Source organism: Carassius carassius, chromosome 21, assembly GCF_963082965.1.
Source record: "Carassius carassius chromosome 21, fCarCar2.1, whole genome shotgun sequence".
Classification (NCBI taxonomy): domain Eukaryota; kingdom Metazoa; phylum Chordata; class Actinopteri; order Cypriniformes; family Cyprinidae; genus Carassius; species Carassius carassius.
In genome coordinates, this window is record NC_081775.1 from 24,696,208 (window position 1) to 24,721,973 (window position 25,766).

At 37.5% G+C, this 25,766-nt stretch overlaps 1 protein-coding gene and 1 long non-coding RNA gene across 7 annotated transcripts in view; one reads left to right on the forward strand and one right to left on the reverse strand.

Moving 5' to 3' along the window:
- bcar3 (BCAR3 adaptor protein, NSP family member) overlaps nucleotides 1–25,766 on the forward strand; it is a 68,124-nt gene that overhangs the window by 29,778 nt on the left and 12,580 nt on the right. For 4 of the 6 annotated variants that reach the window (XM_059503973.1, XM_059503974.1, XM_059503976.1 and 1 more), the window contains 2 exons: nucleotides 2,226–2,571; nucleotides 8,266–8,305. In XM_059503973.1, coding sequence (XP_059359956.1) covers nucleotides 2,226–2,571; nucleotides 8,266–8,305 — 386 coding nt within the window. Of the gene's footprint in view, nucleotides 1–2,225; nucleotides 2,572–7,392; nucleotides 7,586–8,265; nucleotides 8,306–17,648; nucleotides 17,926–25,766 lie in introns of those variants that run through there. The other 2 variants (XM_059503978.1, XM_059503977.1) reach the window with 2 other exon arrangements.
- Nucleotides 9,991–16,214, reverse strand: LOC132097225 (uncharacterized). The gene is made up of 3 exons (XR_009422694.1): nucleotides 16,085–16,214; nucleotides 12,978–13,091; nucleotides 9,991–10,496 (listed from the first exon to the last, which is right to left on the reverse strand). It is a non-coding gene; the product is annotated as an uncharacterized LOC132097225 (long non-coding RNA).

The window sequence follows — 25,766 nt, forward strand, 5'->3', positions numbered from 1 at the left end:
GTGGAGGTGACTGTGGTTAGTTTGTAGGTTCAAACACCCCAGCAGGGCTTTACCAGGGAGTTTCCATGTCTTTCCACTCTCTTCACATATGCTTGTGCAAGGGACCAAAATTACACTTTGGAAAAAAAAAATTGTTCTGTTACAAAAAATGTTGCTTATTTGCAACAAACACAGGTCATTGTGTCACAGTAGTGCTGCACGGTTATGACAAAAACTTACTTATTTTCTCTTCTTTTTATGACTATTAATTTCAAATTTTACATTTACATTAAAATATTTGTTTTCTTTGTGACATCTACAGTATGCTATCATTTTATATATGCTACACATTCAAAATAAGAACTCTGTTTCTGAAATCATTTATTGACTTTTTATAAATCAGTAAATCAAGATACTCCTTAAATTAACATTAGACCTTGTGACAGATAACAAAACAATTATTTATATTTTGAATAAATTTAAAAAAGCTATGTGACAATACTAAAACAATCCTATTATAACAATATAACTATATCCTTTTATTACTGTATCGCTATAATCAACTAAGCTGTCTACACTGCAGAATAAATCTTATTCAGCTTGTGTCTACATCTTGTTGATTATGATGGGTGCAGTTCTAATTCACAGAATCACACAAGTGTTAATATTACAATGAAAACATTACAATGGGTGCTTTTGTTAATCTTAATGTCACGAATGGTGCCATATTTAGTTCAAGTGTTAAATGATATTAAAACAAAGACCTTCTCTGAGTATTATTTCACTTGACCTATTCCTAACAATTTGATTCACTTACATTGCTTACATCAGATAAATAAACAGTGAGGGAGGGACATTCTACAATTATATTGGGCATCTTATTTTATTTAAATGAATCAAGATGTTTTATTTACTCACTAAAGCCAAATTTCAGTCACATTTGAAGCTCGGTGTGTGTTCATTTTGGACCCGGGATGCACTGCAACTATGAGAAAACACTAAATGTTATTATGTAACAAAAAATATGAGCTGCTAGTCCAGAACTTAATGCACAGCTACATGTAACAGAGATAGAACATTTGGGGGCCAGTGGTGGTGTGGAAAGAGATGAGATCATGCCAGACTTTAAACAGAAGCGCTGTCAGGGTCCAATATTGAGTTTCACTCGTCACAAAAGAGACAAAAGAGGGTGACGGCAACACCCGCTCTGCTGTGTGCATGTGTGCTCCGAATAACCCTAACAGCGCTCTTTAATTGAGTCAACACGTACACACACTCATCCAGCGTCTGGGTCATTGAACTTCCACAGTTTTCTCTTAATTTGAAACTCCTCAATAAACATAATAAAGTCAAAGTATTATGGACACCAGTGGTGCAGTTTAAAAAAAAAAAAACAAGCAAACAAAAAAAAAAGCAGTTGAATATTAGCATACCGGATTTGAGTGACATGAATGAGGAAATGTAGATTTTTTGGTTAACTATTCCTTTGAAAGCTCAACAGAAAGTGTGATGCCATCAAATCTCCATCATCATCCGTAATTCCATAAAATCGGTCTCCACTTTCACTGCACCAATTAGTGGTCTCTGTGCATCTGTGGAATGCTGAAGTAAACATGCGTTTGGAGACAACAAGGGAAGATCCTTATCTGCACCTCTTGTGGTCAGACTGAACGGAGTTCCCTGTCTTTGAGAGTGATGTCTGTATATTGTTTGTGTCTGTTGCTGCCAGGAGACAGGTCTATCAAACAGTGATGCCTTCCAACTTACCTGTGCCATAGGGCACACATGGCAGGAGGTTTCGTATAAACACTAGCTGTTGATAGCACCTCAAAGAAAAGTCAGAACAAATAACCCCCAGTAGCATTTTGCCATATCTGTGTTGTTAATAATAGATCCAGCCTAAACACAGACTCACAGACTACTACCAGTATTACAAGCAAAAAAAAATTCTAGTCTATTCATCAAATAATCTTGAAAAATGTATCAACGGTTTCCAACATTAGACAAAAAATGTCTCAAGTACTAAATTTAGCAAATTATAATGATTTCTGAAGGATCTTGTGACACTGACTGGCTGCTGAAAATTCGGTTTTGCCATTACAGGAATAAATTACATTTGAAAAAAATATTAAAATAGAAAACATTTATTTTGAACTGTAATAATAATATTTCATAATATAAATTTTTTACTTTATATCTTTTTTGCAGACTGCCCATGTAATGTTGTCTTTATTACCATTATACAGAGCTGAGGATGATGGCAGAAGGGAGGTTTTCTAGTCTGCCCAGGAACATGCACATCGGGCGCCAGTGTCCACTCGCATCTTCTATGGATCTGCTGAGCTCACGGCCTGCCATGGCCGAGATGCCGGTCAGCAGCTACCAGGGAGTCTCCATCCATGGTACCCTGCCTCGCAAGAAGAAGAATGGCTCTGGTTGCCCTGTGAAGCAGTGGGAGATGAATGGAAATATGGGGTCATCAGCAGCACCATACCCAGGCCGATATCGCCTGCCACCATCACCGCTCATACACAACATTATCGAAGAACACCAGGCTTTCCATTCAGACAGAAAGAGCAGCTTCACATTTAGGTAAGAAACACAGTACTTCCACACGCCTGTCCTCTCTCAGTGATTCAAACACAACAAGGCTCTACAACACCTGCAAAAACCTCACAATATTTGCAAAGAATTCAAGTTACCCAGTTGTTCAGGTGTTGCTATTCTATGGACTTGTCAGTCTCAATGTGAATGCCCCTTTAGAAAAATAGGAAGTAACATGTAATATGGTTTAAAACACAGTCTCAATTCATGAAATCATAATACTGCTCTTTCCCAGCTTAGAGTAATGTTGCTTTCAGATACATAGTCAAGATTAAGGTCAAGATTTAGGTGAAGGTTGCCACAACAGCAACTTAACCTGCCTGTTCAGGACAGCTTATGTTCTTTAACTAAGTACACTACATCTAAAACCCAACAAATGACAGCGTGACAGTGAACATGCCAAATTGGTCACTTTTCTGATTAAATACTATAATAATATTATATTAAATAATATTAAATGAATACGATCAAGACTTTTATATCTCAAAATTGGCTGAATAGCTATACATCTCATTCATATACATATAAATTTACCTCATGTGCAGATTGTCAGATTATGGAATAGGACTGATTAGCAAGAACAGATTACATTTTACAAAAATGCTACACTACTATTACACCATGTCCTAATCATGACAATGCAACAATTGATAAAAGAACTTGTGTTTTCCCCGGTTAGGGCACAGAGTTATGGGACATTAGGAGCTCAGTTGGATTACCGTTTACCTTTAGAACAATGTGTTATGAATTAAATGCCATATTATATAATGGGTTATAAAATGTCATCTACTGTCATCTGTTTAACAATCAAACTTAATAGTCTCTAAATTACGGTTTGTGAACCCACATGGGTTGCTTATTTTTGGTATATAAAAATTACATACAGTACTTTACTAAAATATAGCCTATAAAGTGATTTTGATGCAAAGGTTTACTCAGTCAACAGCTAATACAGTATCACTTGGCACCCTAAAACTGCTATTACCCTTTGCTAGCATTTATTTGTGCATAGTAATTTGATTTGAATATATTGTCGATGACCTCCAATGTTACCTCTATGCTTCGGCTTTATTTTTTACAGTAACATATCACCCCTTTGTTTTGGGTAGTGATTTAATAAGTTGGCCATCAGTTCAACTAAATCCTGTTAACTTTACTGTCTTCAGAAAATAGCACAACTGAGATAATAATCATAAAATACAAGCTGCTGCTGGCTCAGTCTCATGTCCAGGACTGTCTCCATCACTGCATCGGCTCTCTTTTTCACTGTATACCTACATCTTTGCCATAGCTCTTGGCCTGTTTAACTATATCGCCCTTACTGGCTGTCTCATCTTATCACAGTCAGCAACAAAGATGTCTGCGTTTGTCCCATATTTACACATACTAACTTAACAGGTAATATCTCACCCTCAACAAAAGACCTGGAAGATATAGTAAAGTAATCTGTCTGGCTCTGTAGACAGTGTTACAGATTATAAAGGGCACCTCCCACAAACATGACACAAAATATTATAATTTTTTCTTAAGAAATAATCATAAACCTAAAACTAAATGTTAAAACAATCTTTTTGTTAGTTTATAAATGTATATTTCCGATAAATTACAGAATAAAAATAATATATAATAATATTAAAAAAATAAAAAAATAATAATATAAATATAATCAAAATTTAAATAAATATGATTAAAGCATGATCATTTAATTGTTAATTAAAAATCGAAAATAATTACTTATTACTGCTAAATAAAATCAATTCAATAGATGAAATAATAAAAAAATACATTTTCTGATCTTAAGTTTTGTTGGATGATAATTGGTGTAACATATCTAATATGTTTCACAAAAAAGAATCCAGGTAAACAAAATAAAAAATAAAAACATAGGATTTATGTGGAAAGTGCCAAAGAGAAACAGTTTCAACAACTGAAACACTGTGCAGACCATAAAGACAAGACATTGATAACTCGAGTTGCTGTTAACATCTTCAGCAAGTACTTTTACCAGAAGCACCTCAGGAAATTTAGACAGACTAAATAGTGGCTTTTATAAAAACAGTTTTAAGTGTAACTGTGTGATTGTGTGTCTGTTGAGGCGTAGGGGTGTGTTTGGGTTTCCGTATCCCAGTAAGCCACATCTGTCCCTTGACATTTGAAGGTTACCTAATATTACACTACTATTTCACAGCAACAAAGCTCACTGAGAAATGGGAGGTGAAAAATGACCACAGCACACAAAAGAAGCTGCTCTGGGCTGGCAGCAAGGTTAGGAATGACCTCTCATAGCGGCCCAGTCACCATAACAACACCTTATTGTGACTCTGCGTGACACATGGAAAAAGAAATAGGTAGAACATAAACACTGTGAGAGAGAGAGAGAGAGGAACCTACAGCACAGAAAAGCATTGACACTTCTCATTATCAACAACGGACCTACATTGAATCAGTCCAGAAGCAATGACTAGCTTACTCCTGGATGACTTTTTCTTACATTAGATTTATCAGAGTTGGAGACTTCGATGGCATTGTGATTAAATGCCAACCTCCTAAACGTCTGGCTGCTGAATGCTTCACCAGTTTGAGTGTCTGCTTGCAGGCAAATAGTCAGATGAGACAAGATGCCTGTAGGTTTTGTTTCTAGGACTGAAACATTTATCTTTTATGAAACATCAAGGTGCTTTGCTTTACTACCTGCATATGTGAGGCAGCTGTTCTAACACAGACACACACAACTCTTCACAGGTTATAGTGAGGACTGTAGATTTATATCTTGACCGAGAGATGAAAGAATTTTTGAAGACAGATTGGAATAGAGATTGAGATAAAAACACAAAGAGAGAGGGACAAAGGGAGAGAATGAGACAGATGAAAGAGATGGAGGAGCAACAGTGCCATTTGATTTGCTTGTTAAAGCTGATTAAAGTTGTTCTAGTTGTTGACAGTATCCACTCAACACCCTCATAACTACATGGCCTCGTCTCGGAGCATGCCAAAATGATCTTTGGTTCAGTCAGCCAAATGATTGAAATGACACATGGTAAACATTAAACTAAACAATCAAATGATTAAACAGTTTTAACTCTCTGATGGAAAGATATCAACGATTTCCTGGTGTTGTACTGCTATAATCACAATGAATCAGCCATCACTTTGTCATCACATCTCCATTGTGCAGTATACAGGGTAATAAGATCTCTCATGTGAGTAAATTTACCAGCTTACTTAATAATGTAGTATTGTAAAAAATTACAATTATAAAGTTTGCAAAATAGTTTAGAAAAGTTTAGAAAAAGTGCCACCTATCTTTCATTTTCAAGACATCAACCATATTATTGGTTATAAATGTACTTACAGGAGAGCTTTTTACTATTAACTAAAAGGACAAGTATTCCATGTAGTCATTTAATTAAAATGAGGTCATGAACAGTAATGACAGTTGATAGTTTATATGACATGCAAAAAAGTAATGATATCAATGCCCTGCATGTGCTGGCAGACTCAGGTCTTTGTTGGGCCGTCCGGTATTATTCTGTAACTTTATTAGGGTTGCTAAGCTCAACGGAACCCAAACATTCCATCCAGACTACCAGGTGGTCCAAAGGATTTCCTTCTGCCACACAGTTCTGCTGATGTGACATGAAACAGTTTTTGTTGAAGTCTTTTCCACTCTCTTTCCTCTCTCACACCCATTTACATTACATAAAACTATATTGAATCCACACCCTAAATCTGCATAAAGTAGAAAAACCTTTGCAGTTTGATGTAAATACTGTAAATAAATACAAAATAAAGCATAAATATAAAATTAATTACAGTTTTTACCTTATTTTAAAATGTTGTCCCCAAATGGTAATTAAACTTCCTCACACATATGAAGGTAGGTTTGTACGGTACAGTCATAGGTCATCTCCAATTTACTCATTGGGTAACACAGCTTAACCACAGACACATCTTAGAACACTCACGCCACAGTTTACACTAATCAGAACAATCACATCAATGGCCTGAATTCCTACTGAAACTCCCTGAGCTCCCTAGTGAACTTGACTGGTATCGGTTCACTGCCCCTGTCATCTTGGCTGTGAACTGCCTTTGATATATGACTTTCGATGTGTGGGTGATTTTTGGGAGTGTTGCATGTCAAATGTCCCATTTCTCTCCTGTGGCTTAAGTATTATGAATCTGTTTCTGGAAACCCAATAATAGCTTGTCCATCTCTCTAACTTGACATGTCCTCCCTCAGCTTTCTAATTATGACTGGCAAGACTGTGAGGTACAAATCACCACTTTGAGACACAATACAGCTGTGGCTTGGCACAGAACGAGCCAGAGATGAATGTTTTTCTTGAGGCCATGTCCTCACGGCATGCCCTCTTTTTGCGGATAAGACGGTATGTTCGGCCTGGTTCCAAACTCAAGTCACTCTTGGGTCGACCCGTGGGAGTGCTGACAGTGTACTCTTATAGCGCTCTAATGTCAGTGTTCAGAAGTTTTAAAGCGTGACCTATCGCCTCTAGAGTAGTTTCTAGTGAATGTCCAATGGGAACAGCATCAGTTATGCTTTTAAGTTACATCAAATGCGAAGCAAACAATCAAAAAAAAAATAATCCTCACAAATTCTCGTATTTCCAGTAATCTGACGCTTTTTATATATCTGAGCTCTCACCCCAGGTGCCACCTCCACACTGAACCTGAAAGCCACCCTTATTCCCCTAAGGGGTTGAGACAGTCCACACAGCCTGGTGGTAAGAAAGGAAGAGAGAGAGAGTCATAAAGAAAAGTCAGGTTTTTGTGTAAGCTGAGATGAAAGGGACTCTGGGTAAAGGCAAAAAGAGAGAGGCTGGAAACATCTAAATGGAGAAAAAGCTGAGCCGTGCAGTGCACCTCGACCGCTCATTCTTCTCTGTGACTCTCTTCACCACCATGGTTCCTGCGTTCCACATAGAGAATCTAAATAAAACAAAAAATGCAGTGCTGACCAAGGGCCATCTCTGCAGTTAGGGTAAGTCATATCTAGACCATAGCCTTAAAGCTGCAGAGAGGAATAGTGGTCATATGAACAATTGCTATGTCTCGTCTCCTGATTTGTATAGATTCTGGGTTACATTTGTGCCAAGTTTGTCTCTTACCCAAAGGTAGCACTGAAAGGTTATTTATGCTGTTTTGTGAGCCTGTGGGAAATTTAGACTCAATGAATTAATTTCCGTTTTCCTGGCTATAATCCTTTAGAATTTGGGGGTTAAGTCTTCACGCAAGCATAAATCCGGAGAGTCATAAGAGTGTGTTTGTGTGTGAGACAAAGAGCCACTAAAAGACCTGAAATGCTCATCCCTGACTGCTTAACCCTACATGTTTTATCTTTTTAAGCCTGCTTACATTTTTTTATTCATTGTCAAAATTGATATCTGCATTCATCTCAGCTGAACTTTGTGCATTTAGGTTGGTGTGGAAGTAATTGTGTGTGTTTGGGGGGATGGTGGGTGTTTGTGTCCACATGTTGTGGTCTATACTGTGGTGTAATGACCTCAGGCGAGAGGGGCTGAACTGCAGTCCAATGTACAGCCTGCCCAGAGAAGGACCCACACAAACACACACACACACACTTACAGTTAAACCGGCAGCCAGCTTGGCTAAAGGAGAGTTGATGTGTTCGCTGAAGAGAGTTCTTTCTTTTTCCTGCAGGGAAGGTGCAGGCATGGACCCTACCATGGAGTATGTCAAGGTAAGGCTTCACATTTTACCGTAACGTGCGTGTGGAGTTTGAAATGATTGCTCTATTATGGTGAAAAGCCACTGGCAGTGTATGAGGTAATGATAGAATGGTGGGTGAGGGTTTGTAGAAGACAGAAATTATCTTAGGGCAACCCTTAACCCTTTGAGATATCCAATACTATTCAGCTTAAGGAGTTTTGTAAGTGTAGAGTCTTTAAAGTAGGATGGGAATGTCATCTGTGCTGGGTGTTGTGGATATGAAGGATTGTAGTTTATTGACCGAGTGCTGAGTAAATATACGTATTACATTGGATCCTTGATTTGCATCAGAGATAAATGTATGCGTCAGTGGGAGTGATTATCTTTGTTGTATAAACATTTACACTTCCTGATGTATCCTGATGTATGTGCTAGTTAAGAATGATAAGAGTTAAGCCAATTGCAAAAACAATACTTTCGTTCCATTTCTCAGTGTTAACTCGGAGTTAGCAAATAAAGTGCACTCTCCTTGACCCGTCTAGGTAGTTGACCGCATTTGATTCTGAGGGGAATGACAGGCAATGTATAAATGAATACATCAGACCTTAGACTCTTGCAACTTTAATCCAGAGCTTTTCATAAAACTCTACAGCCAAAATTTTCTGATAAAGATCTGACAATTTCTGCATTTCCTACTGTGCGAGGGGCCCCTGTAGACACATCTTAAATTAAAATGGCACAATTACAAGGAGGAAATGGGCTGGTGATATTGCAAGGCTCTGCAAACAACATATGCAGGTGAAATTATACTATCAAGTTAGGAACAAATGACAAATTTCACTTTGCCAGCAAAGGCAGAATTGTTCCCTGGCTTTATTTTGACCTGGGGCATCATCTAGCAGTTATGAAAGCTCTCCATCACACAACATGACTGTATTACAGCACCCACGACTCTGATGAAAGATATGGTGTGACATATATCTTGAGTGCCTCATTCGGTTAGCACTGACTGAATGAGATTTTCCACTGTGATCACCTGCAGCCTTGAGTGTGTTGTCACCACACAGCTACCTCTGTCAGCCTGCTGAGAAATGATCTGTCTCACTCTCTCTGTCCTCCCTGTACTCAGTAGCTCAGTGGGTTGCATCATGTTGGGGTCTAGCAACTCCCTGTGAAGAACAAACACCTCATAGCATAGACAACAAACCAAAGCAAACAGCACAAACACACAGTCAATAGCAACTATACGTTGGCAGTGCTCCAGCACAGTTGAACAGACCACCATAATCAAAAATTATTTTTATAAAACATCATTATAGGGTGAATCCCACAGCCTGTCCAAGAATGTTTGCCATTTTATACAGAAATTGTATTTTGCACAAGCATATTTTTGTACGATTTGATTGATGATTTTTACGACAAACACATTTTACCACTACATTTTCATTAATCTAATTCATATAAAAAGTACAGATTTGTTTGAACTGAATGTTTAAATAAGAGTTAAACTTTTTTTTTTAGCATTTTGCCATTACTAATTAATATTTAAATTACTAAAAAAAGTAAAAAGTATTACTTTAATGAATGAATGTTTACACACAAATGATATATGGCAATATTACTGTAAAAATGTATAAAACTCATCTGGATATTAATGGAATGGAATGTGATTGATGAAATAAAATACAAATTGAAAAACAATTTGGAGAAAAATATGATTCAGAAATTCGTGAGATTCACCCGCCAATTAGAGAGGCCTATAACAGAACTGGACAACATATCCTCAGGGGAATAACATAACCATGAAATGTTTCAATCAGATGAACTGCATATACACTGGCTCTTTATACTCTATTTGAGGAAGCTCTGCCTGTTTAATGTGTGGCCATCTGTAAGAATGCAAAAGCAGCTGTAGTAATCTGTACCGCCATATGAAGTTTTTCCATTTACACCATTAAAAACTCAGCTGAAAAAAAACTAAACCTAGATGTTGACAGAGTCTTCATCACGCCTGTGTGTTTGGGTGTCTGCGTCAAGGTCTGAGGTAGTCATAGTTTCAGTAAATCATCCCCGTCCTCTCCCTCAGACTGAATGAATGTGGACCTCAACTTGCCCTCTTCAGGTGGTGTTGAGTTTCCAGCTTCATGTTTATCAAACACCTGGGTCTGAACAGAACCTGGGATCTCTGATCTCTCTCAGTAACAGAAGGTTCCCATGCAGATCTGTGCACAAATTCAATCCGTCAGCCAGAAAGCCACAGATGGGGTTTATCATCTAAAATAGTAAATTATTTAATATATATATTGAAATTATGCTGTAATTATCAATACATTTCTCATCATCTACTGACATTATAATTGGGGTAGACAGACACTATACTTAGCTTGATATAAATTATATAAATTATACTTTCCCTTCAAACTGTTACCTGATGTTGATCATTCAGCCAAGAAACTATAAAAATAATGTACGCCTTTCCTTCAAAAAAGGACCTTAAAATGATATTCCTGTCTCTTACAGCTTGTTTGTCCACATTACATTAAATATGCTATCTATATACAAGGTTTGTAATCAATGATCAATTTAAAAGCGTCTCTCTTCCATCAGGTTTCATTTATTTCAACATTCAACTGGCTAGTTTTGCGTGCCTTGGGTTTTCAGTTTACAGCCTTGGCCTATTTTTTTGACGACCTGTTAGCTAAGGAATGTTTTCTTCAAAGTTAACAGGAAGCCAGCCATCAAAAATATGGGATAATTAACTTCCAAGACCTTATGCACTGATATCACTTCCTGAAGTCAGATGACCCTGGTTTAGCATTGTTAGTGAGAACTGTTTGTTTTCAGATGATATCAGATCAGGTGGTGCTTTCCATCATGGTTTGGGGTTGAATGAGTCAAGTTTAAATTTGTTAGCTCAACTTCTACTCAGTTTACATATGTAACCCCGGGACAAAACCTTAGCCACGCAACTTAGGTCAAGTCATCTATCTATATTTAATATCAAGCACGAATTAAAAGGTTTTTTTTTTTTTTTTTTTTTTTTTTACAATATCAAGCCTTTATTCATCTGTCTCTCTCCTTGCGTGTGAAGCAGAGATTGAAGAAATTGGAGCTATTATCATCAAAGAGGATCTTTGGAGGGTGGAAATTGTTTGGGTGACTTGGATGTTTAAAAATATAATTTTTTTTAAAGGGTGGGAATCAAATCTGTGATCTGCGGATGTGACACATGAATCACTGACTTCTTGTTGTGATTCATGGATGGAAATGAAACATCAGTCCCGCATTTATTTTACTATAAATTACATATTGGTGTCATTGGCACATTAACACTAATTTTCACGTTACACATTTTAAGAAAGATATATACAACTATTCAAAATCTGGTTTGGCTGATACAAAATGATAAGTGATCTAATCTGAAGATTTATAATGTACTATCAAGAAATTTTTTTATAATCTCCAAAGAACCATATGGTTACGTATGAAAGCATTTTAGAGCTTAAATAAAAATATATAAATGCATAACAATCAAAGATTAGCAGTATAAAGTTATATTAACAGTCATAATATTTGGAGTAAAATGTAAAAAAATAAAAAATAAATCATTGACAATACTGTAGCAATATGATATTTCGCGATATTTCGATTATATAAAATTTGCTAAATGTTACAACTTCATTCATTAATTTTTGGGGTTTTTCTCAAAATATTGACTTCCGTTATTATGACTTTATTCTTTATTAATCTCAAATGTTTGACTAGTTACTAAGACTTTGTTTTAATTTTTTATATTTTTAAATATTTAACAACAACAGATTTATTTCCTGTTTTCTCCCACACATGCACACACACACACACATCTTTCTGTTCTTGATGGCCTGATGGTGAACACACACACACTGTTGCTCAGTAAGCTGCTAAGCACTCATGAAAGAGCTTTACAGGAACAATGAGGCACTGTTCCCTCTGTGGGATCTGCTGCCCTGTGAACCCATAGAAAGACCTCCTTAGTCCGGCCTGCAGCCTCTCTGAACGTATACAGCAGCTAGAGACAGAAGCACAGAAACCCAGACATTGACTGACCCAGTACGAACATCTCAAAGGGCTTCTGTCTCTCAAAAGATGAGAGAGACAGGAAGCATGGAGACCTGATGGAAGAGACTGACACACCCACTCATATTGTTATTTAAAATCATATCACTATTGCTTGATATTTCATATTCTTTCGATAGACAGACAAAGAATAGAGTAATGGCCATGAAAGTAGGCAGAAACTTTAGGTCAGTCTGCACAGAAGAAAATATGTAAGATGGAATCAGTAACATTATTATTAGACAGCACACTATTTTTCATTAATAAACATAATTCTTTAAAATAATTCAACCGTAAATACAGATGAAAATACAGGGGTGATATTTCTATTGGTACATTAATTAACAATGTTTAACAAAGGTAAAATAAAGTGTTACTAAAGTAACTATCTAAACAACTCTAACCAATGCTATGACTTATTGTTTTACTTTTATATAACCCGATAAATGAGTTGTCAGATATCCAGAGTTTTCGTTAAATCGAAATTAAAGAAATGGCATGTGGCACACTCCCTGCTTTAAAGCCTCCAGTTATTATAATACAACGTTTTGGCATGTGTTCCAGTTCTTAATGCAGTGATATTAAAAGTAGTATTTTTAGAGCTTTACCTCAGGGAACACTGTAGATTTTACTAAAATCTTGTCCACAGGCATAACTTGACTGGTGATGAAGATCGTTGATCACATTCCTCTTAGGATGGAGAATCTCTTGATTTTACATGACTGTGAACTTGGATCAAGACTGATAAAACCAAGCATTAGTGAGTCAAAGCAAAAGCTGAATGAACATTATATTACGTATTGCAATAGAGATGAATTGTCAGTGAACACTAAACAAACTGGAAGATCATCAGTGCATCTGAAGGTTTACCTAACATTATTAGGTGTGAATTGGAAAATTATGAGGAAGCCACTATGACTTAAACATACGATGATTATTATAACCACTGCACACATTACAGAGGCACAGCACCTCCTAGTGTTCATCTATGCACTGCAGCACTACCGAATAAATTACAGCAAGCTTTCACTCACATTTAACATCAGAATTTATAAAAAAGTTGAGTCCTTTGAAACAGTAAGCCTAGTGATTTGAGTAAAAAAGTTTCCAATCATAGTTTCTTTAGTGTAAAATAACAAACATTTATATTAAAAGATGTAATAATAAAAATATTAAAACATTATAGAAAAATTAAGCAAATTTGACCCTGGACTACAAAACCTGTCATAAGTAGCACAGGTATATTTGTAGCAATAGGCCAAAATACATTGTATAGGTCAAAATGATTGATTTTTCTTTTATGCCTAAATTCATTAGGACATTAAGTAAAGATCATGTTCCATGAAGATATTTTGTAAATTTATTACTGTAAATATATAAAAACTTAATTTTTGACTTCATTTGGACAACTTTAAAGTCTATTTTCTCAGTATTTCTTTTTTTTCTTTTGCTCCCTCAGATTCCAGATTTTCAAATATTTGTTTCTTGGCCAAATATTGTCCTAACAGATCATACATCAATGGAAAGCTTATGTATTTAATTAAAAAAAAATTACCCTTATGACTGGTTTTGTGGTCCAGGGTCAAGTTTCTACAAGAAAACAAAAATAACTTATGACCTAACCACTGGATAAAGTCTGAACCCTCAGACTTATTGCACTGGAGCTGTCACCTTAGATAAAGGACTTGCTCACATTACACTGTTATATATGACATTTTCGAATTGTAAATCAAATTTTCTTGTTGTCTGCATTTTTTGCATGCTCAGAAGAAAACATGTAGCAAGATGGAATCAAAGGTTTCCCAGATTACCCTAATTCACCCTACTTCAGCTAGAAACGGTCACATGCAAGCACTTTACACTTTGAACTATGCTCTCTTGAAGTGAAGTCAGACATGTATTTAAAATTTATTTTTTGCTCTTATGTACAAAAACATCCCGCTGGGTGCTTTCTATAGCATACTGGGGAAAGGCAGATTTGCTTGGAGGACCATGGTGATTTTATTGAGCATATTTAGGTAGTTTAGGAGCCCACTCTCAGAGAGAACTTTCCAGTGTTGGTCCGAGGGCGTGTCAGCCAGCCATTATGTCTTTGTTTACCTCTTAAGAGCAATCTGGGAGATACATAACAAATCTGTTGATAGGCATCCAACTTTTTGCATCCAAAAATGGCTCTGAATTATGTAGGACATACAGTACACTTTATTGTTTAAATATTCATTTAATTTTGTTGGTTGAGTGAGCTGTCATCAGTCTGCCATTGTTTCACCACCAGAGCAGATGTACACAAGAATGACTCCTAAGCGATTGGGGTGTTCTGTTGTTGATGTAATAATGAACATAGCAGTCATCATTTACTCCCAACATCTGAGCCACTGAAGACGCAGTGGATTACGTTTTTTTTTGAAGGGAATGTGCCCGTGATTTAACATAATGCGTCCAGTGCTTTAAGTGTTGTTGTCCCGAATCCCGAATCTGGACCTAATTGTCCCGAAAATTATACTAAAGCAAAGTCTTTAGTAGTTATTGTCTGATAAACACTAAAAACTGTCTGCGGAGGTTGAGTCGTCCTGCAACCAGCCCCCGCCAGCTGCTCATTGGCTGCAGCATCTTTTTTCTAAGTTCTAAAAAAATACCGTAGTCCGTAGGAGGCTAGGCACGAATTTAGATATTCATTTATCTAATTAATCTATATGCACAAAGACAATACGACCTTTTTGTCCCCTTTTTGTTTTAAAGCTTGATGAAGAGAGCGCAAGTTGCTGCAGCTGCGAGGAGGACAGTAATGCACGCGTACAGGAGTGATTGACAGTTCGCGGCACTGTGTACAAAAAATACGTTTAAGCTCATTAGCGTTAGCGTTACAGAAAGGTCTGATTTACCGACTGTTACAACAGTCATTGTTTTTTTTTTTTTTTTTTTTTACAATGACATTTGAGTTCATGATTTTAATGTTGTTTCTTGTGGCAGACTAAAGAGTAATGACAGACGGTTGATCTTTTTTATAGAAAAAAAAATATATTATATATATATATAGGCTATAATAGAGTACCGGCACCTCTTTTGGGCCACTTAAAGCACTAAATGCGTCTATGTTCATGCAAATCATTTGTTATCCAGCTTCACCTACAGAAGCGAGTATATGTTTTTTTTATGAATCTTTGCAAATAGTCTTTCCTAATAATGTGCTAATTAGCAAGTTTCACAATGAATGCAGCTAAAGTAAACAGTCCCTCAGAGAGCTTGATTTAAAGGAAAATGCTACAAAACGGCTTGCTCTGAAAAGAGCAGTTTTTGACAGGGTAAAAAAGGGTGTTTTACACTACCAACTATGTTACAGACTTTTCATTAAGATCCTAAAGTAATCATATCAACTTGGAAAATGGTCATCCGATAACCCCTTCAAAAGTCTTTGAACTCTTTGCACAGACAGTCAGATGCTCCTGCTTCCACTGAAGTACAAAATGCTCTTTGGATCAGTTTTCTTCTGGTCAAAGAAAACTTAAACTGCTGTGCAAATACAATTATTTATAATAATAATAAAAATATATGGGAAAAAAAATGTAAAGCATTTTCACTAAAGGATTTTTGCGCGCAGACCCCACAAAAATTCTGATACTATGAAATCATGTTTTAAAAGGTCCTTTCACTAAATAGCCATACAATATTAAAAGGTGCAAATAACACCCACACACACTCACACAAACAGACTCACCTCACACAAACACTGTGAGCTCTATTCAGTCCGGTGAAATGGTCTGGAAAACATGAATTCTCTTCTGTCTTCTAAACTTACTGGTTTCCAAATGCCTCTTTTACTCTGAGTCTTTTCTATCGGGCGGGGGTTACTTTCCCTGAAAATGACAGAACTTGTAATACTGTTAACAAATAGGCTAATCAAGAAAAAAGCCACAGTTACCCCCCCCCCCCCACCAACTATAGCCGCAATAACACTAAGTGCTGTCTTGTGTGTGACTAGAGACAGAGTAGTCTTGTTATTTAAACCCCAGTGGGAGAAATGAGTGAATTTGGCCGTCTGGGACCCTTCAGGCTCAACCGAGCTCTCTTCTCAGGGTCAGGATAGTCCCAGCTGGGGAAGAGGGCCCTGCCTGCTGGGGGAATGCTCTTTTATATTAACCTCCTGCTGTTACTGAAACCCCACTGGATTTTAGAGTGATGTTGTGATGATCCTTAAAGAAACAGTCCTGGTCCTTCAGTGCAGACCTGTCACATATTATCACCACTCTCCTCATCTGCCTGGAAAACTGCTCCTAAAAGTCCTCCACAGGAAATGCTCGCTCTTGTCTAAAAATATTAATTTCAAACGTAATTAGTGATAGTGATTTTTTTTCATGTCACTGAACTGCTGGATATCAGATTTTCTCTCAGCATGTTCTCATTTACTTGCAATATGTGTCAGCACTGTTCTTTATTTTGTTTTGGTATGAAGTGATAATTTTCATCTATAATTTTTTGACTCTGATAACCAAGCCTACATAGAATTTGATCATATGCAATGCTGCAGCTTTCTGTAAAATCTAGTATTTGTTTGATAAACATAGTATATTGGTTAATTTCATTACAAATAATGAGTTAGTACTTCTATTCAATTTAACACATTTTATCATGCTTAAATCAGAAATCTTCTTCTAAAATCAGTGCAAACAAATCAGGGAAAGTGTGCAGATTGCATTTAGAAATTATATGTGAATATGATTCATGAAATTAGCAACATTAGTCAGTCAATATGGATTTTTGGATGGCCAGCCGAATACAGCTACATACCTCAGAACTCAAAACATAATATTTACTTGCTTTTTACTAGCTTCACAAGCTTCTGTTAATTGTCCAGTTAGTAACTGAAAATCTCAAGATGGCTAAATATAATCTTTGCTCAAACTGGAGACCTGTTTTACTTACTGTAAAATGTTACATCTTTGATCCTCCAATAAAGAGATTTGGAAAAAAAAAATATATATATATAATCTTTGCTCATTCACTAATTAGCATATACCTAAAGAAAAAAGCAAGGAAAAGAGAAAATGCAAGAACTAAAAAATTTGAAGTCCTAATCTAAATACATCTTTTCTATCCCGTTCTCTCTTTTTTTCTGACAAGCTGTTAGAGGTTTTGGGGAAAGGGGGTTTGGTTTGGAGGCTGGCTGTGTGGCGCTCATGCAGATGACTGTACTCTGATTGGCTGGAAAGTCATATCACATGGAGTTTAGCACGGCTCCTTACATGGGCTGCCCGGGGGTGAGAGCAACAGCATGGAGCAGCATATGCACTGCTGAGCGCTCAAACACATGCACACACACTCACACTCACTCATGCACACTCGCACTGAGAGAGTTCACAGTTAGTCGCTGGGCAGCTAACATGCTCCTGTTCACTGGAGGTATAAAGCACTGAGTTTTGGAGATTAAAGCGTGTAAGAGTATTTCCACTGATGAGTGCCACAGAAACAAGAGAGATGTCGGAGAGATGCAATATTCTGAGGACCATCACGGCAGCTTTGTGCTGCTTCTATCAGAAGAGCTCTGTTATTGGAGCCAAGGTGAGTGAAAGCTTGTTAAAATGACATCTGTATAGAGTTACATGTCAGTTTATGTGTTTTAGTAGCATCAAATTCATGTGTAATATTTATTATATTTATATTTTAACAACTGTTTACTGTTCATTTACATAAATATGTAACAATTTATGTTGGTTAGCAGTAAAATGTAAATATAAATGGTAAAATTCTATAAATAATCTGTAGCATTATTTCTTAAAATTTTTTTTGAAAAGGCAACAAAAATGTGGCAGAAAAGAAAAGATTGATAGAAAGGTTCCATAAAAAGCAAGTCCATGTGTAGTTTTATTGTGGCAGTCTTTGGTCTGGGTTCTTTAGATATATGGCTTTGTTTCATTATAGTAAGTGAAGGCGTCAGGCACACGCTCACTTACAAGAGTGTATGTGTGTTTCTTCCCATTCACTTGTAATTGTTTAGCTGCACACCCTCCTCCTTTTGTCTTCAAAACCATTTAACCAGTATTGATTGATATCTTTTATCTCTGTGGCTTGCAAATGGGTTGTAAGTGTGAACACGTGCAGTTCTATTCACTCATCTAATGTCATGTGATTAGGACAGATAGCTGCTCAGGTTGGGTTGAGTGAATTTATGGGTGATATAAAATTGGTTGCCCTGCATGAGGCTGTTACAGTTTTATATGGAACCGATGTGGGAAGGAAACCATCAGCCAACGGGTCATACAACTATTCAAAACGTATGGATTATTAATAGCAAGAATGTTCAAAGACTTACATTACACAGAGACTACAGGGGGTTTTGGCCAACAGGATGAAATGCATTCAGATTTCTGAGTGGATTGAAGGACTCTCCACAGGTGTGGCTAATCGGTTCTTTCTTTCTGAGGGTGCATGAACTACTGATCTATGGTCCATCAAAATCTAGAACACAATAAAGCAGAGCATGTTAGGAAACAGAAATTCACTGAACAGTCCTGCTTTTCATAGAAGTATTCCTGTAGTTCAAACAGGGAGTGCATGAACTGAAAAGATGCATAACATTGCTTTGAATAAAAGTGTGTGCCAATTGCATGAATGCAGATTGCACCAACACTGATGACAGATTCCTGGCTTGTTTATCAGAACAGTCTATATTTTTGAATTCTAAGGCTGAATTGGCCAGAAATAGCAGCATGTTTGTTATTTCTCACGTCTGGCCGGCCAACTCATCGGATCCTTGCTCTCAGGGCTTGAGCGTCTGTTGAAAACATTCGGGTCTGGTCCACATTTTTTGGGCTTGTTTCTAAAAATAGCGCTAGGTTGTCATGGAGACTTCCGGTCTTTGCGATGGTGTTGGGAGGTCAATGGGCAATAGAGGGACAGAGAGGGCAGTGTTGGTGCCTCTTGTATGAATTCTTTCTTTTGGGAGGAAGTTTCTCACAGAACGGCTTCAGTCATAGAAAGCTTTATCTGGCAGCGAGTGACTTCTAAGTAAATTTCTCCATGGTGAAAATAACTTGAGGGCTTTATTTTGGTCAGTGTGAGGGGCAGCTGTGGGAAGGAGGGCGGTGTGTACTGTATGGTATAGCTGTGAATGTCTTCCACCCTACAGAGGCTTGAAACTCAAACCGTGACAAGTCTGCCTTAAATAAACAGGCTTACTCGTTTGGCAAAGACGTATATTTACAACTGACAGACATGGACTCTAATGAATGTCGAATAAATCGTTCTTCTCAGTCAGTTCTTAAGGCATGTGTTTTGTTGGTGTCTCTTGCCACTAGTGTCTTTTAGATAGGGATGGGACGGTATGAAAATTTAATATCACCATTATAGTGACTAAAATTATCACGATTATCAATATTATCACGGTTTTGTTGAAACGAGATGAAAGTGTTCAAAAATAGTTGATGCTCACACTGAAAACATTTCAGCAAGTTTTATATTTAATAATCAACAAACAACTAATAAAACAAGCAACTCTATGCACTTAATTTAAAGAAAGATTAAATTCTGTGGCATTTCCTTCCTTACAATGAAAAGTGTAGAAGCATAGAAAAGCATAGAAAAGTCACTGACTTTCGCCATTCCTTCTCGAAAAAAAACAAAAAAAACATTGTGCGCTGCGCTTGCGTCAGACTGTTGCTGGCTGGACATGATTTAATAGTGAGTTATTAAAACCGCGATAATCAAACACGGTTTTAATGATAATTCATTTTTAAACGATATTACTAACCTTCAGCACATTTTATCACGGTTATCAATAAAACCGGTTATCGTCCCATCCCTACTTTTAGATGGCATCAAGTTAAAAGTAGTCTAACCCCGAACAGTGTCTTGAGATCCCTGTATTTGGTTTAATTCCTGGTTCTGTCTAGATGTTTCTGTGTTAAAGGCCTGATCTGATCTGATCTAAAACAAAACAGTGAGTCATTTTTAAACACCCAAAGGAATTGGTTCATTGAAATTAACTGAAAGGAATCATGTCTCCTTTTCTCTAACCTTCCCACACACACTGGACAGGCAGCAGAGGTTCCCCATGCACTGACAGTGTAACAAGCAGAAGTATCATGGCTGTGGCAGAAATAAAAGCTCAGCAGAGCAGTGGGACAGCGGGAAGGCTGTCTGATTGACAGGCTGCTGGAGAGGTGCTGACACAGCCTGGCACAGTCCCTTCAGTCTACAAAAAGTTTCACCTCCTGTCTGAGAAAAAAGAATATGTTTTTGGACCAGGGAATAAACACATAATTCTCGAAAGCACTTCAAGTGTTCACCAACTGGCAGAGTGACCAAGCAACAACTTCTCCTGCACGGTTAGAAAAAAAAAGGTTTTATCCTTTGAAAAGTGGGCATTATGTACCAGAACAGAACCAAAAACAGCTCCCCTCCTGAAACACCAATTAACACATGTGTTTGGAGCTGAACAGGAAAGACATTTCAGAGTCAGAGCAAGCCATTACATTTTGATGAAAAATTACAATCATTTTTTTATGCAATAATGTGCACTGAATCATTCAGAGCATGAACACGAACAATAATTTTGACTTTCTAAATCTTTTGTTATCTACATTTCAAATGTGTTCAAAAAGGAATGCTGTATTAATTTGGAGACTTGAGAAAAAAAAAATTCTAACAGTTTTGTTTTTTGTCAGTTTTATCTTCTCTAATTCTGCCTTCCTCAAGCAATCCATAGGACTTCAAGGCATTCTCCAGGCTCAGAGCTTTCCTTTCCAACAGGATGGCTTCCGGCAATTTTGAGTCCCCAGGACAAGCATGTCCCCTACATTCCCCCTTCTTCTCTCGTTTGCTATACAGCAATTTGAGCACGCTTGAGGAAACATTAAAAAGAGGCCATGTTCAAAGTGATTCAGCACAGCTGCCCCAGGCCCTAATCTCCCCTTCTGCCCTCCTTACAAAGCCAGGGCTGGGCCACGCTGATTGGGACAGAACTGGAGTGGAATGAGGGGGCTGGGGGATCATAGATTGAAATGGAGAAAATGTGATTAAATGAGAGCGAGAGAGAATCTAGCTTTTTTCCTGAAACTAAGATGCCCTCTCAATCCACACAATGTATGATAAGATTTGACTAGATTATTATTCAGTAACAATGGAGAGAAAAGTCAATATATCAAAGTAATGACATGTTATGACTTTATGTCTTTAATACTGTAGCAAATATAATAAACTAACAAATAATAATAATATCTACAAACAAATACACATTTATAGAAAAATAAAACTGATGTGAGGATACAACTGAAAAAATACATTGACAAATTGTTGAGTATAATATTGTATAGCCAGGTTCATGCTGATTCTCATCCCTAAATTGCACCAAAAATGTGTATTTTAAATACATTTAAAAGGATCATAAATCTTTCAAGAGCATCCGTCACATCCCCAGACTCTTGACGGTCTGTTCTTTTCAGCTAAGATTTGGCCTGCCCTGTCCAGAAGTACATGACGATGGCAGACACCCAGGGACCATCTAAATGGACAATGTGATGGGGGTGAGATAAGAGAGGAAGAGGTCCTGTGTTTAAAGTCCCAGGAGGCTGATGGGACACTCTGATGGCCCTCTTTGTTTACCCAGATTCAGGAAGGGTGTGACCCAACACCAAAGCCCAGACCAGGTCGATTGTCCTGCACATAAGAGGCTGCTAATGACCCACTGAACCCTTTGGGAATCTCAGCCTACAGGGTTGAGACAGGGGGTCTCCATCCTTCAAGCCCTCACAGGAAACAGCAGGAAATAAAAAGATTTTTACCTTTTATATGTTAATTTGAGTGATGCTTAACCATGCAAGCTCACCACCACAGTGTGAGGACAGTTGATGCCAACGCTTCAAAGTCATTTTTAGCACATTGCTGTACATCTGCTAGGATGTTCTGAGTGGCTTCTAGGGTCTTAGATTTTTTTTTTTTTAAATCTAGGTATGACTAAGATCCTTTACTAAGGTCTGTTAATCATCCAGCTATTGTAAGTCAGATACCTCAACTCAACAAGCTGCAACATTCAGGGTATTACTTATGTCTGTAGCACAAATGGTGTTAAAATCTCTAATCATTAGTACAAGTTTTACTAACTATCTACATGTAACATTGGATTAGCAGTCCTGCTGGTTTCCATCACAACATTCAACTCATGAAAATGATCTCCATCTTCAGACATGCACTTTGCCATAATCTGCAATTTCCAAATCAAACATGGAGTTTTTTAAAGTTCACTCGCTAAGCTGCTGAACGGCCCCTTGTGGAGTAAACTAAAGAGGATTAGTTGTTCAAGAATCAGCAGGGGAATGTCATCTCATCCATAATCATCATCCAAAAGCAGCTTTCCAGATCTAATTCAGCCTCTGAGCGCGTCATCTTTGACCAGAAAAGCCATGAGAACAGTCAGTTCTGACGTGTGCCAATATGATCTAATGTGCGCTTAGTCACTCAGCCATGCTTCTGATGTCTCATGAACTACTACACAGAATGGCTCTTAATAATGCAAAGTGTCTCATATATTGTCACTATGACGCTCATCTTTCTGACGATTACTAACCTGTGCGCTGCACTTACCCAATGTGACCTTTGAACCTTAATTCAATATATCCAAATGCTTCACATTCAAAATGCATGCCACTATTTAAAAAGAGCCTTAGCAATCAGCCCCTCAGATGTGCAAAGATAAAAATGGCAATATATAAATGGCTACAACTAAAAGTAGAGGTGATTCATTTGATGTACAAATACATCTACATCGCTGCTCGATGAAGAGATTATTCGTCATGCTTCTATCGAGCTGCTCGAGCAATTGAGCGTTGGCTATTTTTAAACATTTATGGCCTCAGTGCACCTCTAAATGGATCCACGATGTCGTAGCGCAGAATGAATGCAACGGCCATGCCAGATAAACACCACCTCAGCTGGCATGTAATCACAAAGCAGTCATAAAACCTAAAACGCGGACATAAGGTCCAAAAACTATTTGCATTCCATACAACCAGAATACAGTCTCGTTCTCATATGTTTTTACTAAAAGTTCTATTTTGATCGGTTGTTTTAGTCGCTGTATTGTGTAATACAGTTGAAAACACTAAGCAAAAACAAGTGCTTTGGGATGATTTTCCCAGCCAGGGTAAAAGTATGTGTCATCTGGTCACTGTAATTTGTGGCTTGTGGGGTGTTGGCTTGGCTCGCTGTTGTCTAAATGAAGAGGGGTGTGACGCCCGTCCCTCACTACAATACCAGAGGCATCAGAGTATATTTCAGTCCTCGCTGTGGCCTGGGTTTGTCAGTCTCTATACATAGTAAGGATCTTAGAAGCTTCTCCATATAAAGGGAAAAACTGTCTGTTGTGTGGCATGACTTGAATAAATTCACAAAAGCGCAGAACTGCTTTCAAAGAAATGCACAACTCCTTAATTCAGCGGGTTTGTTACAACCTTTCAAGTAATCATAATACCTGACCATCTAAAAAGTCCCCTTCAGACAGAGTCCTCTGAAAACATTTTGTGGTTTAAAGATCAGTAAAAGAGAGCTGACATGAGGATAAATCGGCCAGGATTATCCACTAGCTGCTCAAAAAAGGAAATGACAAGACTGCCATATGTTTGTGCGAGATGCTTTCCCAACACAAATCAGCAACTCAGAGGCTAGAATTAAGAGGTCTTATGGCAGAATTTATATCTCTCCTAGCAATCAGCTGTTGGCTATCCACTTAGGGTCAAGTGATCTAGAAAGTAGTAAAGCAAAGTGTTTGAAACCCCCATAAAATAAATAATAAATAAATGTTCATAAAATGACAAGTTAAAATAATTTATACATTTTTAATTTATTAGAGCTTTTTAAGTATTTTGCTTCACAATGTGCCTAACAACACCCTTAAAATGATTCAGAAATAAATAACAGTGAATCTGTTTACATTAGCCGCATTTCCACTGGCGAGCTTAAACCGGGCGTGCTAGTGCGTGCCATGGCCAGTCGTGTTTCCACTGTCACTTCTGGGGCTTGATCGTGCCTCGTCAGGGCTTCCTCGGGGCCAACGGCTAGGGTTTTTTGGCCCGACGAATACCTTGGGCCAAAGCGGGCCAGCTGGGGCTAGAGGAGGGGTTATGAACAAACGAGGAGTTTCACAGCGTCTGGAGAGCATCAGCGCAGATCATTTCAGAAAGATAACAGCTTTAACACCAGTATTCAAGTCTTTTAAAAATAAGTCGAGTTCAAAAATCACTCTTAGTCAGCAGCGAGTGTTTGAAATAACTTGATCCGATGTGGATCTTAATCACCATACAATACATAAATATTTATAAGCGATGTAAAAGAATATGCACGCTAAACATTTACCATAAACATACCATAGTAAACATGGTATATGCAACCACTTGGAGAAATCAGACGTCAGCTTCTTCTTCTCCATCACAATTGTGTACATATTTTATCTGTTGTCTTGTCTCGAGAGTTTAGCTCCACGTAGCATATCATCAAAATATAATAATGATTTTTGTTCGGATGCTTTTATAAAAATAGAGCGTCAGCGCTGATCATTTCAGATGCTTTAACACCAGCATTAAACACTTTTTTAAATAAATTGAGCTCAAAACTCACTTTCAGTCAGCAGCGAGTGTTTGCAATAACTTGATCTGATCTGGATTACAATCACCATTCAAGGCAGAAATATTTATAAGCGATGCAAAAGACTGTGCATGCTAGACATTAACATTACCAAAGTAAACATTGTAAATATGACCGCTGGAGAAATCAGAAGTCAGCTTCTTATTCTCTATCACAATCGTTTATTTATTTAGTAACTTATATTATCCGTCATAAGTCTCGTCTCGAGAGTTTAGCTACACGTAGTCTATCATAAAAATATAATAATGTTTTATGTTCGGGAGCTTTTATAAAAATAGAGATATTATCATTCTTTCTAAATGTGACGTATAGGCTACTGCTACAAATAAACAGAAACAGACTCGACTGAATAAGAAGGCTATTTTCAAATAGCGTAAAAAATAAATAAATAAAATAGAAATAATTTTTTTGAGTCCTGATAAATTTATTTATTATGATCAATGTATCACTTCTATAGTAAAACGTTGATGCTTTTGAATTAGAATAATTACCAAAGCATGCAAACAAATGGCTGCTTTTATCGTGTTTGTGTGTGATCGCACATGTTCCAGTGACTTATTTCTTAGTTTCCTGATAACTTCTCTTTGTTGGTGAAATGATGGGGTTGTGTGACGTTGTTCTGAGAGGCGTGTAAAGGGCGTGTTTTAGTGAAGCGCAGCGGAGCTTCAGGCTCGACTGTGGAAACCCTGCGCTATTCTGGCCTCGGTGCTACTGGCCCGCCCGCTCCTGTTTTAAGCCCTGGCTTGCACTGGCCCGACAGTGGAAAT